At 38.0% G+C, this 20023-nt stretch overlaps 1 protein-coding gene across 1 annotated transcript in view; it reads right to left on the bottom strand.

The window, feature by feature from the left end:
- The window catches only part of Mctp2 (multiple C2 domains, transmembrane 2), a 233957-nt gene that overhangs the window by 100034 nt on the left and 113900 nt on the right, over window positions 1-20023 (bottom strand). Inside the window, exons 10-12 of the mRNA XM_005381603.2 lie at window positions 19716-19846; window positions 10536-10722; window positions 8026-8119 (exon numbers count right to left, since the gene is read on the bottom strand). Coding sequence (XP_005381660.1) covers window positions 8026-8119; window positions 10536-10722; window positions 19716-19846 — 412 coding nt within the window. The remainder of the gene's footprint in view (window positions 1-8025; window positions 8120-10535; window positions 10723-19715; window positions 19847-20023) is intronic.

Below are 20023 nucleotides of genomic sequence, written 5' to 3'. Positions count from 1 at the left end.
ACAAATGTCAAGGATGTAAGTCAGACACATATTCTTCATGGAACTGTCCCCATAGTCTCCAAGGTACCTTGAGACTGCTGTGATAATTATTTGAGTACTATACTGTCTCCTGTACAATATACCTGGTTATTTAATCAATAGACACTTGCTGATCCCCATAGCATGCAAATATCTATGCTAGGAACTGAGAGAGACTTCAGAGAAAAGGAAGGGTTGATTTCTATCCTTTCTGGCCCTAAATTTATGAGTCCTGTATCTCCAAGTAGGTCAGAGCCTCCTCTAAGACAAAAAGTGGCTTCCTCGGCATGACACAGGCAAAGACCTACTCTCTTTGTTATGACAGACCTCCAGGACAAAAAGGACCAGAGGGCAGAACAAAGGGTGAGGACTTGATTTTACTGAAATGTTATTTAACTAAATTTTGGTATTTTAATATTCAGTAGAAACGCAGAACAAACAAGAACCAATGACATCAGAATTTTCCCCGCTTCTAACTTCACTCCCCTGCCACCACTGAAGTTCCAAAACACACCAACATCCACTGAACTTGTCAAAGATTCCCCTACTTTCATTCCCTTCTGCAAAATCTTATTTCTTGCAGATACCAGAGTAACATTTATAAGTTTGTGTCAGGTTGTATGACTCCTTTTCTTAAATAGTTTTCATATTTCTTTACCTGGTCCCTAAGTTCCTACATGACCCAGTTCCACCTAACATATTTTAACTTCATATCTTCTGAAATGTCCCTTTGCTCTCTGTTTTGCAGTTGAATTTGATTTTTCCCAGGTCTTTTGGAAAAGCTGTCCAGACTTGGGAGATGGTATGCCCTCATTTTAAAAAGTTTTTCCCTCATTTCTTCTAAACCAACTTTAACTTGTCTTTGACATCTCCTATTGGAACACCATTCAGGAGTCCTTTAATGAATCCTGTACCCTATTCTTGACCTTAGCAGTATGGTTATAATTAGATGATAACAGGTTTAGTTATTCACCACTTGTACGAGCATAAATACTGGTTCCCATTCCTCACCAACATCTACCGCAGGGTCTCCCATGGAAGACGTTTATTTTCTGAAACAAAGTAAGATGTTACTAAGAACCAAACAGCTAAGAACACAGTGATTCCGGTTAACTCATGAGATATCACATATGAACTGGACACATTTGTTCTCATGGTGTCACTAAGTTACAATTGCTAAATTCTCTGTAGACTCCAAACCTGACATTGACTAGAGTCTACATCCTTAAAGCAGATGGCCAGCCAAAGGCAGATTTATGTAGACTTTAATGTGTTTTCAAAAGTTCTCAATTTGGACTCAGTTATCCAGGAGGATCTCATCAAAATTAAAAGCAGTCAATCACAACCACTGAGCTTTCTAGAAATTCCAATTATACTCATCTTCTCAAAAGTAGGCTATCTTTAAGAGGAGAAGTATTGCTATGGATACAGCTTCCAGAACAGAGAATGAAAATAAACCATAAGATGAGCATGTGATTTTTATTTCCCTGTGAGCAATAACTATCAGACTATCTTCATCGGACTCAAGTAGTCTTATGTTTCAACAAAGCAAAAACAACAAAACAGACAATTTATAGCCACTGTTGTAATTATAGACATGACTCAAAAGTCACTGCTCCAATACATGGCACGAAAATTTCTACTCAATAGTGTGGGCTCTAAATACAATATTTTGGCCAACATTTCTGAAGAATAGTACTTTTATGTGCAATGAAAAGTTGACATGCTTCATAAAGGTATGTCATGTTGATAAAATGATTATCCAGATTATCCAAATGTGAAATTCAAGCACAAAACTATTCTAGTATGTGAATTTCTCCACCATGAATTATTTACTTTTCATTTTTGGCAGATAATAAAAAAGTACCTTAGAGTAAGAACTAGCTTTCTATAAAAGATTGAAGAGTTAAAAGTGGTTAGCAATGCTTAGAACTGTAACATTATCCCAAATTAGGGAAATTATAAACAGTGTATCAACAAGACAACTGCAAAATTCACCATATATCAAGTCCATTGTAATAAACAATAAAGAATTGGAAAATTCTTTATTAAGCATGTAATTATACACATCAAGCATGCTCATTGTGGTTTTAATTTAATCCTCAAAACAGCCCGGAAGATGTGAAATGTCAAAATGGACCCAAGCCTAGTGCACAGTAGAACCAAGATTAACACATGTGTCTGCTTCTCTATATCTGTAAAGTCTATATAGTAACACGCAGGGATTAAAATAGAGAATGTACCATAAGAAATAAAGGGCAAACACACCAGAACTAATTTTTATCACAAAGAATAAATCATGGATTTCCTTAAGGCAGACGTTCCAAACACATGGAAAAGGGCTAAAGCACCTGTGCAACGGCGTGCCTTACCAAAGCATGAGAGGAAAATTGTGCAGGAGCTGGCAAGAGCGCCCCCTAATGGCCTAACCAAGGAATCAACAAACTGGAAAGGCCACTGGTTCTGCTCAAGGCCTTCCTCTAAGTCAATGTTACACATCACCTTCTCCCCACCTAGAATTCTACAGTGAGCGAGTGAAGGGGAAGGAAAGGAACACAGATCCCATTCATCCAGACCTTAAATGCCCTGAGCACGTGTCTGGTCAGTGAGTGCAGGCGTCCAGTGACATGTGGGAGATCACCAAATCCACCATCAAAATGACTCTTTCCTCAAACTGAGAAAATTTAAGAAAGCAGGTGGGGAACTGTTATGGTTTATGTCTGTGTGTCCCCCCAAAGCCTCATGCGGCCATGGGTCAGGCTTTTAGAGTTTGATTAAGGGTGTGAGAGCTGCACCCGCCCAGGGGTGAATACTTTGCATATGGAAGGGAGAGGAAGAGAGTGCTTGAGGCCATTCTTCCCACATTCTGCCCTGGTGTGTGGTTGTTGCTTTGCTGTGTTCTGCACCAGGAGCTGTAGCCCTCTGCCATGTGCGAGTCTGCCTTGTGATCTGCCAAGTATGGACTGAAACCTCCAGAAACTGTAAGAGAAATAAACCTTTCCTTCCTTCATTTTGGGCGCCAGGTATTTTGTCCCAGCAATGAGAGAAAAGTAACTGAGACAAGAACTTACACTGATTCTGTCTAAATCAGCAGGAGGTTCTGGAATTAAATGTATTTTTGTTCTTCTGGATCAGACGCTGGTACTGCCCCAAACATGCCTATTTATCAAGTAAGTCTACCTCGTAATAACCTGTATTTCTTGCCTGAAAATATGTTGTCTTGACCATTCTTCTGACGTTTTGCAACTTTCATTATTTGGTTGTGTCTTATTGATTAACACTGGCAACAGAAAATGGTCCAAGTGACAATCTTGCAGCCAAGAGTTGAGTGGATCCTCATACATTTGCAAACTTTTTTGTGGTTGATGACTAACTTTTTGTATGCAAAATATGCCCAAAATCTCAAGGTGGAAACTAAAAATCCTTGTAATTTTTTTTTTTGAGGACAGGTAGCTCCAAATTGTAAATAGTGATGGTATTTCCAGTTTTGTTCTTTCATTCCTTTAATTCCTCAGATTCTTATCATGGCATATGGAGGATTAGAAATACTAGAACATGAAAACTGAGGAGGGGATCGTGCTACTAAAAGAGAGAAGAGTGTACTGGATTGTGATGTATTCTGTTGTTAATTTACTTAATATCATCCTACACTGAGCTAGGCATGGACTATTTCCTTTGTACTACTACTAGCACGACAAGTTAAAGAAAACAAGATCTTCTACATTTCTACCTCCCTTGTATCATGGCAGGATTCTTAATAGCCAGGACCCATCCCAGCAGACTTATCAGGGAAAAGTTTGTGTGATAAAGCAAAGGGAGGTAAGAATAACCCAATTTACCACCAGAAGACTCTTTTGGGAGAGGGAAACATCTATGTAAGAATTATTTTTAAAGAACAAAGAGAAAGATGAAGTTATAGAAAGCTGGACGTTTTATATAGGCATTTCATCCTAAGAAGGTGAGAAGAGTCATTGACTAGATGTTGGTTTTTGGCATATGCATTATACAAATTATACAAATAGCAGCTGAGATGTTTTCAATAATGACATGCTGAGTTAACCCTTGCAAGTCACAATATTCTACCAATTATGACAGGGCTCTGCTGAACAGCTCTGCAAGCATATGCTGAGCACGGCATGAGAGTTTCCCACTGTTCATTGGCTAATAACAAGTGGAAGGTGAGCGTTCTTATAATTCTCACCAGAAAAGGATTTCAACGCCTGAAAAACTTATGCAATATGTTCTTAGTTATCTTTCGTAGTTTATAAGATAAGCAGAGTCTTTTCTCTCAGCAGTATTAATCCAGGAATTTGAAATGCCTCTGGGCAAACGAGAATATAGAGCAGGGTTCTGTGTGGGCTTTGACTGTGGGAACAGAAGCTGTTGTAAGGACCATTTTCAGCTCCATCCAGAACAAAACAGCTCCCTCTCCTCCTTTTAATCATGTAGAATGTGAGTAATTTCTCTTTAAATGGCTGAGTTTGAACCTGAGTGAAGTATGTCGGTCTCATCAAACCTACACATCACATTCACCCAAGCGTCCAGGCACAGAACATCATTCATTTCATGAATCAAGACTGCATCCTGCTTACTACAGAAGTAATGATATCAGGCCAAATAACTTATTACTTAAAGAAGGTATCTTTTCAAGAAAAATATTTGGCAGGCTCCTCTATTAGAGTAACTGTTTATAGCTATCCACATCTATTTTTGGCACAGAACTGAGGCCCCTGAAGTGTCTCTCACAAGCTTGAGAGGGATGTACTGTGAAATAAGAAACTGTAAGTGATCACAGACTTTTTAAAAGTCTTCTTTGTCTTAGATACAATTTCAGAAATTCTAAAAATGTCATACAAAGGAATTTAAATTTATTCATGATGAATGTTTTCAATCACAAAATGAAGTGTCTTATTTAAAAAAGAATTCATCAGTAATTTTAAAAGTAAATGTATTTTATACCTTACAAATCTAAAGCACTTATCTCCTGTAAATATTTTAATATTGATAATGTACACAGACTTTAGTTCTTAATATCTTCTGCAACATTTGAAAAGGTAAATTTTCTTTCATATAGTAAAACATTTTTATGGAAAAGAATTTAACTTTATTATACACATTTTATTCCGTATTTTAAAATGTTAGCACAATAACAAGTGTTCAGTTTTAATTTCTTTTTTATAACTATACAATCATAGCATCAATAACAAGTAATGAAGAATATTATAATTTGATCACAGAGGCATGAACAATCCATATTTTGTTTTTCTAATTGTTACTTGCAAAGAGATAGATGGTTTTTAAAACTAGGAACTCTTGGGAAGGGGAAAGGAAGGAAGGGAAAAGGAAAAAAAGTACAAGATAGTTATCTACTAGCTTCTCTTACTTCATTGAAAAGAAAGGTTTGTGCTAATATCATTGGGAGAATATCTTTTATCCGTATTTTCTACTCTAACTACTTTAAAGATAACAATTTGCAATGTATTAACTATATGTATTCGATCATTCTGTTTTGAAATTTTGTTTTATTTTTTTCCATTAAAAAAAAAAAAAAAAACTAGGAAGCAACTGACGAGAGTTCTCACCACAAGCATTCATTTCTTCTGGAGTACTCAGGTCCCCGCAACCTACACACAGCGACTCTTACCTTCTGTGGACTGCTTTCAAGACTTGGCTACACCCTTCCACCCTGGTTTTATAAGGATTCCTGAATCTTAGGAGAAACAACCTTGAACTACCAGATATTGTGTGGCTTGGTGCTACATTTTGGACCTGAAATGTCCACCCAAAGCTCCTGTTAGAGGCTAGGTTCCCCAAGGCAGTCATGTGCAGAGGTAAGGCCTGTGAAAGGTGCTAGGCTCCCTGGATGTATCCATAATTTCCTGGGATATTGGTAGTAAAGGGAATCTAGCAGTCAAGCCTGACTGGAGGAAGCAGGTCCTGAGGGGCATGCCCTTGAAGGCTGTATTTTTGCTTCCTGGCTGTCATAGGCAAGCAGCTTTTTTCTTTCATACACACACCCCCCCATCATGGTCCACCTCACCACAGGCCAAGAGCAATGTGGCCAAGTGACCCTAGACTGAAATATCTGACAACGATTATTTTCCCATAAACAATACAGAGATAGTAAAACACCACAGCATTTAGTCAAGCCACATATCATTTCATTTTTAACTACTGCTTTTGAACACTGGAATACTTTTATATTCACCATCATCACTCCAAAGTTATCTACTAACTATCCCGAGTATAAAGAAAACAATCAAATGGTAACATTTCTATATCAAAAAATCATTCTCCCACAAAGAGCATTTTGCCTTATATTCTAATATTTTCAAATTCTTGTTTTGTAGCCCTTTTCCCAGCTCATTTATTTTAATAGTCTAAGTACTCTTTGGAGAAGATATACTGACTTGACGTAACTCTCACTAATAGTATTGTGGTGGCTTGATGAACAGATCATACTTGGTAGGATTGGCATACTGAAATAGATTGTAAATAAGTCTTTCCATATAGGGATGCCATTGTAAATAAGCCTTTAGCAAAATGAATTTTGAATGCATTATAATGAGTTACCAGAGATCAAATAACTACAAAATCAGAAGAAGTTTATAAAAAAAAAAAAAATACACCTTAAGGCATATTTAACTTCTTGGTACTTAAGACATTTTCTGAGATAGTAGTAACAAATGTGCATTCCAAAAAGCTCACATCTAAACACATAGAAGAAAAACTCACTGGGGCTGGAACCTCTAAATATATTTTAAACTATAATAAAATCACCAATATTGCAAGCATTTCAATTGTGAAAGGCACATATGAAATACTGAATGTTTTCATAAAACATAACAAAAAGACAGGAGAATTTCTAAATGAATATGAGATTCTAAACATTTGCAACTGTTTAATGGGTAGTAAAAGTAAATATTTTAGCATTTTACCTATAGTCTCTAAAACGTCTATATTTTTGGATCTGCCCGTTAGGCACTTCCCTAAGGTGGAGATCAGCTTATATAAGGATATTGTGGAAGAGTCATTCTTATTGGTGCCTTCTTTGAGGTAGGGTGTGGAGAACATTTTTAAAAAATTGTTTATAGCTTTCATAGTTTTTGTAATACTATGTGTTTATAATCAACATTCAATTTTCCAAAGTTTGAGCATCCTCAAACTCAGTTTCATAAATGTGTAAGTTATAAAAATACAGGACAATCATTCTGCATAGGGGAAAAAAAAGGTAAGCCACATTCTAACAATGTGATACAATAAAAGAATCTAGCACCGCATCAATAGACCCATGCTGTACAATATTCTTTGTATTATTTAAGCTATGTTCTACATAGACTGTCACATAGGCATCTGAATCATCATCCAGCACAAGGAGGTAATTTGGCATTGGCTAGAAAGTCATTGATCAGACTTTGTACCATCTGGATGGCTCTACGCATGGCAAAGCATAATTCACCACAGAGCAGGTCTGCTGTGACCTCCATCTGACTGTTCAAGTTCCTGAAGCACCTAGAGAGACTTCATGAGTGTGTGCATTAATGACAACATGGTCTTAGGTCCTAGACACTGGTCATGTCGCACTGAGGTGGCAGTTTTATCTGCTTTGTGAACCACCGGCTCTCCGCTATGAGGACTATGTCCCATTCAGCACAAGAGCTGGAGCGTAAATGTGTAAATTTGAGAAGTTGTCATTTGGGGTACCATAGCAAAGCTTGAGAAAACAATTCATATAACAAACAAGAAGCCTTGACAATACATCCACAAATAACTCTGAATCACAAATGACTAGCACATGACTGAATCAGAATAAAATTATTGAGAAAACAATTTTGTGAAAAATGTGCAGTATAGAAAACAATTGCTCAACTCTGTGTCTTTCTTCTCTTGTTACCATACTTAAAGGTGCATGATTACTATATACTTCTATTTATCAGAAAGTTTGTTTTGCTATGACGTCAAAACAGGAAATGAATAACAAAATTAAGAAATGAAAATATTCCGTACCTGAGAAATCCGCTGCTAAGAGATCTACTGCCTTTAATACCTTTACTTGTAAAATCCCAACATCCTTCATATCTTTCAAAGAGTTCTGTAGACACTGAGTAGGAAAAAAAGAGATCACAAGTGAAAATAGTTTTCTAATACATGCACAATGCTATAAAGTCCTATATGAAGTACCCTCCAGATCTTCCCTCCCTGTCTTATGAAATTCTTTTAAAAGTTGTTGAATTATGTCAGTCAGCGGGACAGTTAGGCATTTACAGCAGCCGGATTAAAAGAAAAGTGCCTGAGAATTAATTAACTACAAAATAAACAAATTAGAAACACATACAATCTACTTTTAACATCGCCCCCTGGTGTTAGTACAGATACCCCACTGGGAAAATGTGTGGCTAGAATTACATTCGTTCTCTTTTTTTCCCCTATTTCTCTTTAATGTCACTTTTAAATCACTCTAAAAGGAAACATTATCCTGATCTAGTTAGTACAAACTTTATGGATACCAGAGGACTACACTTGGGCCCATCACAGATATTTATTATCACTAGAAAGAGAGTAAGAAGGAAAATAGAATGAATTTTCAGGTCTATGGTTAGCCAGTTAATTAAATTAGGAATTTAGGATCTATTATCACCCTATATTTTCTATATTCCTATTTTCTCTAATGAGCAGCTTGAATGATCCACAGCATAAATGTACCCAAGCTAGTCATTCTTAAGCATAAATTTTAAGCTTATGTATGCATATAGGTATTTAGATATGGCATCCCTTATAAATTGTGTGTAAAATACATAAGCATTCTTTTCACACATACAGAACACAAGCATCATTTAAAAAGATGCTGTTTTTGAATCTTTAGATATACTGTTCTCATGAGCAGACCCCATGGATTTATGGAAAGAGAGCAAAATTTTGGTATGTAGGTATTTCAGAGTCTAATAGAAAAACCTTAATAATAATTGAGAATTTCCTGACCTAATATGCATCACTCCTATGAAATTTCAAAAACTGTTTCTCCTCTGTATTGTCAACACAAACCAACCAATCTTCCAGCTAGTTCTTAAGCACAGATAAAAGCAATTGAACTAAGGTATTTTTTTAACCTTCATATCTTTTTATATTCTACTTTTATTAACGCATGTTTGCAGTACATAATGATTACATTATAGGAATTGGTATATGTATATAACACATTACAATTTTTTCTGTACCTTCAAGGAAGGCCTATTCTTTATTTACTTTTTTCTTTTTTTTTTTGGCTTTTTTTTCCGTACCAGGGATTGAATTCAAGACCTTGTGCTTGCTGGGCAGGCACTGTGCTGCTGAGCTAAATCCCCAGTCCCTATTCTGAAAGTTTGAAAAACAAATGCAGGAGTCTGTAATCTCTGTCTTGTACCACAGAAGTCTTTCCTTCCAACAGGGTGGCCAACTTTCTAGCTGAAGGAACACTGAGCATTTCCATTTTCATTAGAGCCTTTCCAAAACTTTTTTTCAGTTATTATTCCTCCAATCCTAAAGCATTATTCAAATTAGCCATCATGATGTAATCTAATGCTACTCTGTCAATGAAAACATGCCTAGTGAATATCATAAATTTTGCAATTTGTCCATGGGAAATTTCAGGGAATATTTTATATTCATAATCCAATTTCTTTTTGCTTAAGTAAAATCATCAGAATATCAACAATGAATACTGTCTAAACTCTTGACAATGAGACACGTAGTCAGTTTACTCCTCCAGATAAAGAATTACTCAGTTAATCAATATACCTAAACAATGAAACACTCCAGGGCACTGAAGTTTATGCTGACAGTGGTATAACTATTAATTAGGGATTCATCTTTGCTTCATCCTATGTCACTTGCTTAAAACATGCCTTCCTTTTACAGCAATAAAGTAAATGTATTGATTTACAAAGATGAGATAAAAACAAATGCAAATAAGGACACCTAGAAAGCCAGATTACAAAGAAATAAATGAAGAAGACACAGCCATTTAATTTAAAAATGCTGAGTGGATGGTTAACTGCAAGTAAGAGAAAGTGATTTTCTAACACTAACACTGTCATCTTCAGAAGTAGTATAAAGTGGTTCTTCCTACCAGTCTCACACTTTGCTAAGATAGAAGCATGTTCTCCCTTGATCCTAAAAATATATTACGAAGTTTAACATTACAAACATTATTAACTGGTTTAAAAAGTGACTTTTCTGATCTTCTATGAAAATTCCCATTTCCATCTACGGACATATTAGAGTCCTTCCTTGGGGATTATGGTCTTCTCAAAAGACTTCCTAAAAGCGAAATATTCAGGGCAAACTCTAAGTTGCCTTTCACCTTCTCACTAATGCATTAACCCACAGGTCTGAGGTCTTGTTTTATGAGACACACAATTAAACTTGGGACAAAAATCTCTTGTTGATGTAGTTTCTCAATTCATAGACTTCCTTTCAATTTAAAAGTGGGTGTAGGAGGAGGGGGAAGGGGAACCCGCGTCCGCAGGCATGGCACTCACATATCGCTGGGAAATCTGCTTTCTTTCACTTGGGTCCGCTAAGGGGCAGACGCATAGATCAGAGACGGAGACTCCCGCGCAGGGCGTGAGGGTGATCAACAGGAGCAGCGCCCCCAGGCAGCTCTCCAGCGGCAGTTCAAGACAGTTGTCTTGCTTCAACGGGAGTGCGGCAATATCCACTTTACACCTTGAAAAAATATCAAGAGTCAGACGAGGAAAAATAATCAACGAAAAGCCAAGGTGGAATCTCCAAAGCACCTATTTTGTATGTATGTATTTCATCACCCCCAAACTTCATTCTGTCTGGGCTTAGGTTTATTGAGCAGTGACATTTTCAAGGGTTTTTCTCACCGCAAAACATTCTCTCCTAACATAGTGCATTCCAAAATTAAAGACAGAACAGGGCAGAGAAAATCAAAAAGAAGGCAAGATCAGCAGATGGCAAAAGAAAATTGGTAAGTCTTGTCTTCTGCTCAATAAAGTCTGCAGAAAGACAATGATCTCAAGAATTAGGGAGAAAAAAGTTCCAAGGTATCAACATCATAATGGATGCTCTAAATGGCTTCCAGGAGCTGTGGCTTGTATAAGCAAAGAGAATGAAAGATCATGATTCACAAAGAAGACAGGACAAAAAACACAAGAGAAATGTAAATGGGAGAGGGTTAACAGAGAAAGCATTTTCTTTTCAATTAATGCCAACCAGTGAATTTTTATTTAAGGAAACATGTTAAGGTGTTTTCCTAATAGGCATGGTTCCATGGTGTTTTCTCAGGTGGGTTTCTTTTGGAGAAAAGAAGCATGAAGTATGGGGTTGATTGATCCCCATTCGGCAGCACCGCCAGGAAGGGCTGTACCCATCTGCTATAAATTGCATTTTTTCTGCCTTTTAACAGCCAATGTTCTGGAGCCGTGGAAAACCTCAAACACATTTAAATACAGAAGCAAACACCACAGGGTGGTGGGGGGGGGTGGGCCGAGGTACTAAGCCATTTATTTGCTTTAGCACTGAAAGCTCTGGGTCTATGTGGACCACACCTCCTACGTTTATGGACAACGCAAGTGGGTGAAGACGCGGGGCCGAGGAGGGCAGGCAATAGCGCTTCTTACATGTAACTTTTTAATGAAATTCTCTTTTGTTCTCCACAATTATAGATATGATGAATATTCAAGACTTTAGGAATAGAAGCACTGCCTCTCACAAAGAGCAATCAGGATGCATGCTAACTCTAAATCCTCATATGGAATTCATATGTACGCTAGCAGACAACTACAAATACACAACCTTTACCTGTATATTATGTTAAGCCATAATGATTTTGAGTTATATGCATATGTAGAAAAAATGTGCCAGTTTAATATATCCAAAATTAAAATCTGCTTCCTAATTAAAATGGGAAAAATCAATTACATTAAAATGTATACTAACTTTTACTATAAGACAAAAAACACATATTGATCTGTGCCTGTAAAATTAAATATATATATATGGGTATTTTTTCCCATTTACCCAAAGTGTGTCCACATTTCAGAGGAAGTAGCGATTACTTTTACGTATAATGAATTTGTCAAGTAATCTATGGGAAACAGGTTATAAATATATACATATTATACAAGGTTTATACTTTAAATCAAAACAGTATGTTCTCTAGCAATAAAGAACCTTCTAAAGTTAAAATATAGTTGGGCACGGTGGCTTATGCCAGGATCACTGCATGTTCAAGACCAGCCTATACTACATACTAAGTTCAAGTCTGGCTTAAGCTACATAGCAAGACACCATCTCAAAAAAAATAAAAAAGAAAGAAAGAAAAACAAAAAGAAAAATATTACTAACCATGAAAAGAGAGGCCAATTAATATTTTTATTTCATAAGCAGTTATGTAAGAAGAGAATTTAGTCTGGTTGATAGAACAGAAATATCAACTTCTGGATGCATTTCTACAAAATTTTGAATTCATACACTCTTAACCAATATTGCAATAGTATGTGTGCTTAGGAATACTTTATTGTTTAACATTGTTATATACATTTTCTCTTAATAAAGCTCTTTCTTATAAAATGATTGATCCGATTTATAAGACTTTTCTCTGGTAGTCACTTTCATTAGCTCATTTTTTAAATGCCAGTAATAATAACAACTTACTTTTTCCTTACTTAATTCTTAAAGAAAGAAGTAATACAGTTCTTATGAACCTCTCTCAGAACTGCTATTATATGGTATTTTGATTTCAACTACAGTCTACATTGTTCCAGTTTGGCCTGATGTTTGTAGAAGAACCAAAAGATCCGAGGGTAAACCATAGACAAGGGAATGATTGGCCTTAACCCCTACCTAGGAAGAGGCATTATTAGCCTAAAGCAGTAGGGGAAAAGTACTTTAAAACCTTTTCCTTCTAAATTGCAGATAGTTTTACCACAATTTAAATGAGAACAAAAAGAGGAAAGTATCAAGTGCATCAATCAGCATCTCTTACAAAGATAAATGATCAAAAATGGCACTGGAAAGATAACTGACCTAATATCTAAATTTTTAAATATGTTAACGTTTTGTAACACATTCAAAAATGTTTTATCTTTAAAAATCTTGAGAAGAGAATCCAGTCTTCTCTTTTCCGTTAGTATATGAGATTCTTTTCAGAGAATATTTACAAAAAGGTTTGGATGGTCTTTCAGTTCTTTCTCTTTGTTACGGAAGACCTGAAAGATCGTTTGCTCTTTTCCAACACTGCTACTAATTTAGCTACTTCTTATGAGAAGGGCACAACTTTAGCTTCTACCTCTAACTGGTGCGGCACAGGAGTAGCCTATACTTGTTATGGGCGGGGCCTAGGCTTTATTCACACCTTGTCCATTTTTCTGTGAAAGGCCAGAAAGATATTGATTTGTGGTCAACTCTGCCCTTATTGCCAGAAAGCCAGATTTTTTTTGAAACTTTATATACGGAAATAGGCATTCACCTGGACTGGGCTCATGGGCTCTAGCATGCCTAACTGTGACCTGTGGAAATGCTGATAATTTCTCTCTCCTGATTTGCATGAATGGAAGCATTCTTTTATTGCAAAAGTGGTTACTGATATTAAACACATCAATAGGAGATATTAATCTAAGGATAACTTTGAAAAGTAATTTTTAACTTGCCATACCCAAAGACACCCTGGCCAAAATGTTCAAGGATCTGTTTATTAATAAAAACTGATAAAGCAATAACTTTTGTGCAATTGTTCTTCTACCTGATAGAAACAGTGTGGAATCACACATTCAGAGTTTCTCTCTAAAAAATATGCTGAGCATTACCCAGTTGGGTTGATTTCCCTGGCATGTTGCGTGGCTTCACACGCACGTGGAATAATCATGTCTGGACAGCCATTCAGAAGTCAATACCCTATGCCCCAGGTCACCAGACAGTCCCCATTCCAACATCAGATTGTAGAAAGTGTAATTAATAGGAGTGCCACTATGATATCATATCATAACCTTTGGAAGTAAAACTAATACCTTGTCTGACCTGGGGAGGAGCTGCCCTGGCACTAGTTCATGAGAGAGAAACCCATGGCTTTGTGACCTGCTCGCCTCTCTTTATTACAAGGCATCTCTGAGCCTCTTCAGTACTCCCCAGTTCCTCAGAAGGGATCTATCCTACCCTCTCTCTGGATATCTTTACAAGTCTCACTTCCAGCTTCCTGTTCATCCAGGGAGCTATCCCCGCTTCCCCCAAGTCCTACTGGTTTCCATGGTGCTGGGATCCACAGACCCTATGCCATGCCACTGCCACTGTCTGCTCAGATGCAGGAGCACAAAACCGCATGCTCAAAGACAGCACCCTTGTGTCTGTCACTGGCTAATGAATTCTCAGTACTTTTCAGCTTTCCCAATACACAATCGGGTCTCTATTTGTTGAAAAAAACTTAATGCAGAAATGAATGGCCATGGCATAAACAAATTCATACAACCAAGACATTCAAATTATAAAGTCAATGTTTTCTGCTAACATTTTTTTTTTCTTCTCCATGTTAGGCAAAGATTGAAATAAATGTATTTCCTAGGTGCCTCCGAGACTGAAAATTCCTTGGTTCCACTCACCTGAAGGAAACAAGGACTAAATCACTTTTTTTCTGCAACAGGCATATATTAAAGCTTTCCGCTTCCACTCAGAGGCAGCTAATGTGCTGATTTAGCATTGTTTCTGACCTCCCATTCTTGTCTTTCTCCATTAATCCCCCAGCATTTTAACGTTTTAATCCAACACATAATTTTACCATATCAGTCAGCCAAACCTGTGCAAGTTTCACTTGCCATGGTAGCTTTTAACCTCTTATTCATTACCATAATTCTACATTTTATATTACAGACTGGTCAGCTTTTAACTTAAATGCAAGGGGCAGAGAAGAGGGCTATGGTTTTAAAAGCTGTAAATCTCAGAGGCCAAGGAAGTTGGAGAACAGGAAGAAAACAGTGAATGTGTCAAGCCTGGCTGTAAAAGCGATCGACGACACGGGGTGCAGTTTGTTCAGAGCAACACTGCAGCCCAGATCTTTCACTGCCTCAAAGCCACTAATAAACCGGGAGAAAGTCAGAGCCACTTTATTGCATACCATCTGGAACTCAGGTGGGGCTAGGAGGCAGGCCAGTCCAACCAGGCTAGGGATTCCCATTCTTAACCTTTGCAAATGAAATGAATATCTAGAATATTGTACAAGAAGTCCAACTCAAGCAACGCTTTGAAAGGAAAAATATCCATTAAGAAACTGCACCAAATGGATGATAAATATGAATCTCTATTCATACTTTTGCGTTTTATTAAAAATTTGTTGTAGGCTCAGCCTTATGTCCTACTTTCCCTAAAAAAAGTCTCTATCGTTGTTTAAGATATGAGATAGAAGGATGCTATCTTTTCCTTTCTAATTTTTCAATTTTTTATTTTAAAGAGAATAAAAAACTATAAAAACAATACTGAATTTCAAAGCAAGATGATAGGAAATTAACATTGGTTGATTATACTGCATATTGTTATCTTCAAAGTAGTTGATGAGATTACCAGATATAGGCATGTAAGATTGATCAAACAATATGAACGCTAACTGTTCCTTTCAATGAACTAATAGAAATTAGTAGTACAATTATATTAACTATCGTGTGTGTGTGTGTGTGTGTGTGTGTGTGTGTGTGTCTAAATGGCTAAGTTGCCCCAAAATTGTGATCTTCATGCCTCAGCAGCACAAAGCCCTAGGACTACCTTTCATTGTGTGTTTGCCCATAAATATACACAGAATTTGGGCAACATGCTTCCAGGGACTGCTGGATGGCACTAAAGCACCTTTATGTTGCTAGCTTCAGCATCCTTAAGAGTACCTTGTAGCTTGGCCAGAGCCTGCAGGAGGCTGAACTATGGCACTAGGGAAGTCAGAGACCCCTTGTGTAACTCAAGAGTGCTGGAGGCACTGATTGCTCGACAGGGCCATGTATAAAAACCACTGAGTAAACAGCCTACAACATCTGTGTGAGGTCTCCTCACGTAGCCAGTCACTAACCCAGCCTTTTCATCCATGACACCGAAGCCCCAGTATCGCTCAAGCCAATCCACACTGTTCAATTCTTCAGTCACTGGCTGTCCCTGCCACTTAGCCTTGTAGATGTTCACCTTTCATTTCTACCAAAAAAATACAAAATCAAAGTCTATCCTATTTTCAAAAGAATACTTCTAGCTATGTTTCATGTCTTTCAATTGTACAATTTATTTTCAAACACTGTAGAGATCTGTGATTGCTATGAAAAGAAATCGCAAAGTGAAAACTAATACTCATGATAGACAATGTCAATAGACACAGGAATTGTTAATCATGATGACCCGCATGTTGGCGAGTGACCTCATGATAAAGGGAGCTAAACTTCCAATGGTCAACTCAGGAGTGCCTAGCCAATCTGTCCACAGTGGGAATCCTCCTTGAAAAGGAGTCCCCAGAGAGGCTATCTATAGTTTGGGGGGTTTTTTTGGTTTTTCTCTAGTACCAGGAATTGAACTCACGACCTTGTGCTTGCCAAGCAGGCGCTGTGCCACTGAGCTAAATCCCCAGCCCCAGAGAGGCTATCTATAGAGCTTCACCTTATTAACACAGAGGTCTTATCCAAAAGCAAAACCTGAGATGGGCTTTAGGAGATGGTTCACATTTATTCACACCCTTGGACCACCTTTGATGTAAAAAGACAATTTCCCAACAGTGGAGGCATGAAACAGCTAAGCCTTAGAGCAAATACCACCAAAAAGGCATCGTGGGAGAAAAGCTGAAATATTTCAAAAGTACGAACAAGAAAAAGCAGTGAGTAATCTGCCAGTGATACACACACACAGGATCTTCTTTAAATCTGAAAAGCAGCATTACGCTTTAGTGTAAGTTCTCACACCTGCACATCCACTGCTCCGTAACGCTGTGGAGCCAGCTCCCAAGAGATACTTTTGTTATCTGTTGTGCTACAGGAGAGGAAAAAGGAAAAGGATACCAAAAAAATCCTTTAAAATCCATAAAGAGGAAGGACAGAATGGCCAGAAGACAGGTATATTTCTCAGATATAAACAGGAAAAAGCTAAAATAATAAATGAATACCCAAATGACAAAACATAGAACAGAGGAGACATCTTAAATTATTTTTTGTCCCAGTGAAGCAACCCAACACTCATTTGGAAAAGCATTTCCTATGATGTGTTGGGAACATGACAACACAATGACCTGTGAAATGCAGGGGCAGTGTCCTTTGCACCTACTAAAATAACACCGGCCATTCATCACTGGGGCCCAAATTCCCGCTTTTCAGATAACACTTGGGACACAGAGTTCTCTGCATTTGTGTAACTTATCCTTGTTCCATGGGCTAATGCAAAGTTTCTGATCCTCCTACTGTTGGGATGGTCAGGGCTTCAATCTATCACAGATGTGACAATAGCAGAGGTACTGAGAAGTATGTAAGGCGTCTCAGGTACCCTGTGTGGGTGTGGGAAGAGATGGCAGAGGCAAGGTCACATCCACCAATGGCAGACAATGACCATGAAGTCCTCTTGCTTGAGGTGAAGGCTGCGGCACGGCCCATTGTGCTAGCAGAATGCACAGACTTGCATGTGTAGAGGGACTGTCATTAAAGCAGTGAGTGCTGCCTACCACATGGATGGGCACAGACTGAGCACAAAGATCACGCTGAGTGATCCACTCAGGTTACGGCTTAGGGAGCATGAAGGAAAGAGGTCTCAACTGCCAGGGTTAGCTGGCCATGCTGGTCCCGCAGGCAGTTTCCAGATATACGTGATGGAATGTGGGTGTGCTATGTGTGCATGTGGAGGAGCACGGGTTCTCCACACGATAACTGGGCAGAGTTACTGGCATCAGGTGGGTAAGAACCAGGTTTGCTGAAAATATCTTCTAATGGAGAATGCCATGAAACAGAAGAATGCCTTATGGGTACTGAGCTTCCCATCCACTGATCTCAGCATAAACTACTGAAGCAAGATGGGGCAAGGACAGCAAAAAAAGAAGAAAAGAAAAGCAGACAGCAATAGACCGTGTGCAGAGGACTTCACAGAACAAAAGCCCTGTCTGAGATACTGATAGCTAGGTCTCATGCCTTTTTTGTCTCTAAACTCTTTAAGGATGGAAAAACATTTCACCTCCCTGATCCCCTATTTTCCTTCATTGTAAAATGCAGGTGTTGTAGTCAACAAGTGAATTCCAATCTTTATTTTTCAGTAGTACAAATCTCTATTCAAGGATTTCCCAAGGAAGAACAAGGCAAAAAGCTGAGATGCTCTGGCCAAAAGGACAAGGGGAGAGTCTCCCATTCCCAAGGGTAACTACGGGGCATCTCCTTGAACTCAGGTTCCAGGTTTGAAAAAAACCTGAGGGCTGCTAAGTTCTCTTTAAATGTTTATTTCTTTTAAGATTTTTATGCAAATTGCATGCCTATGGGGTTGGGTTTTTTGTTGTTGTTGTTGGTTTTTTTTCTGGTACCGGAAATCAAACTCACGACCTTGAGCTTGCCAGGCAGGCGCTGTGTCGCTGAGCTAAATCCCCAGCCCCAGGAGTTGTTTTTTCATAGGCAAAAATTTGATGGAAAGAACTTATTTTTGGAAAAACATAATCTTGAGTCTTGGAACACAAGGTTCTTAAATGTAAGGCCAGGTCATCTGTAAACTTCTTGTACTCCACTTCCTGTTCTACAAAATGAGCCAAATGATATATTTAGCACAATGTGCTGAAGAGCAGGGATGGCATGTAATTCTACAAGCACCTCTTTTGTGCTTACTGTGGGCCAGTCACAATACCTGTACTATCTCATTTTACTGTGCTCTGCATTAGAACCCTGCAAACCAACTGGAACACTTATGTTGCTCATTACATATGGTTGAATACCTCAGTTTACCTCTGAGGGGCCAAAGTAGAGAAGAGTTAAAGATGATGGGTTTGGCTTCAATAGATTCCATTAGAGTTTGCTACAAATTACAACAGGGATATGAAAAAGTTTTCAATATGGGAAACATCTAGTCTTATACTTTTATTAAATTATGATATTTCACTATGGAGCAAAACCAAACTATAGTATTGGCAATTTAAACAAATAAAACCAAAACACCCTAAGATGGCCTCTTATCTTTCTTTAGAAAATTCTTAATACAAATTACAGTTAGTCTCTGAATACACAGTTTCTACATTCACAGACTCGACCAGCCTTGGTTCAAAAACATTTTTATAGGTATTTTGGGGATCATTATTCCCTCAGCAACACAAAAGGACAACTATTTATATAGCATTTAGTTTATATGAAGTATTAAAAATACTCAAGTTGATTTAAAGGACCCAAGGGAATGTAAGCAGGTTGTGTGCAAATCTTATCCTTCTATGTAAAGGACTTGAGCCTCTTAGGGTTTTTGTTTCTGGAAGGATCCAGAAGTGATCCTCCTTGGACACTGAGGGGTGCCTTGGACTTCTTTTTTTAAAAAAATATTGTTTGCAAATACTGAATGACATTTACCAATTAAAAAGCAGAAGCTTCCTCCAGTTAAGAGTGGCTGTCTGGCTTACTGCAGGCTCCATGAGTGTGACACAGATTATTCCCTCAACCCAAAATGATAGAAGCTTGGCTGAGACCCAGCCTGACGCACACATAAACTTCCACCAAGGAGAAGCAGAGAGGACTCACGTGCCCAGGCGCTCCTCGTGCTTTTTGCCGTCCTTTCCCCATACTTCAATGTCCAAAATGCCCATCCTGTCAGAGAAGTAGTGAAAGTCAAACTGTTCCTGCCACTGCGGATTTGCACTCTTACACAGTGTCTAGAAAACATGCAGTTATAATATTTATTTTCTTAAAATGGCACTCATGGCTATTGCAACTATACATTAATTTCATTTCTAAATGGCAGGCGGTCATAATGATGGGCTTTGCCTCTTTTTTTTTTTTTTTTTTTTTTTTTTTTTCCCGGTACTGAGAATCGAACTCACAGCCTTACG

The sequence above is a fragment of the Chinchilla lanigera genome, unplaced genomic scaffold (assembly GCF_000276665.1).
Source record: "Chinchilla lanigera isolate Chin_1 unplaced genomic scaffold, ChiLan1.0 scaffold00015, whole genome shotgun sequence".
NCBI classification, from domain to species: Eukaryota; Metazoa; Chordata; class Mammalia; order Rodentia; family Chinchillidae; genus Chinchilla; species Chinchilla lanigera.
The sequence above is the reverse complement of the archived record's forward strand: the minus strand, read 5'-3'. Positions and strand labels throughout refer to the sequence as shown.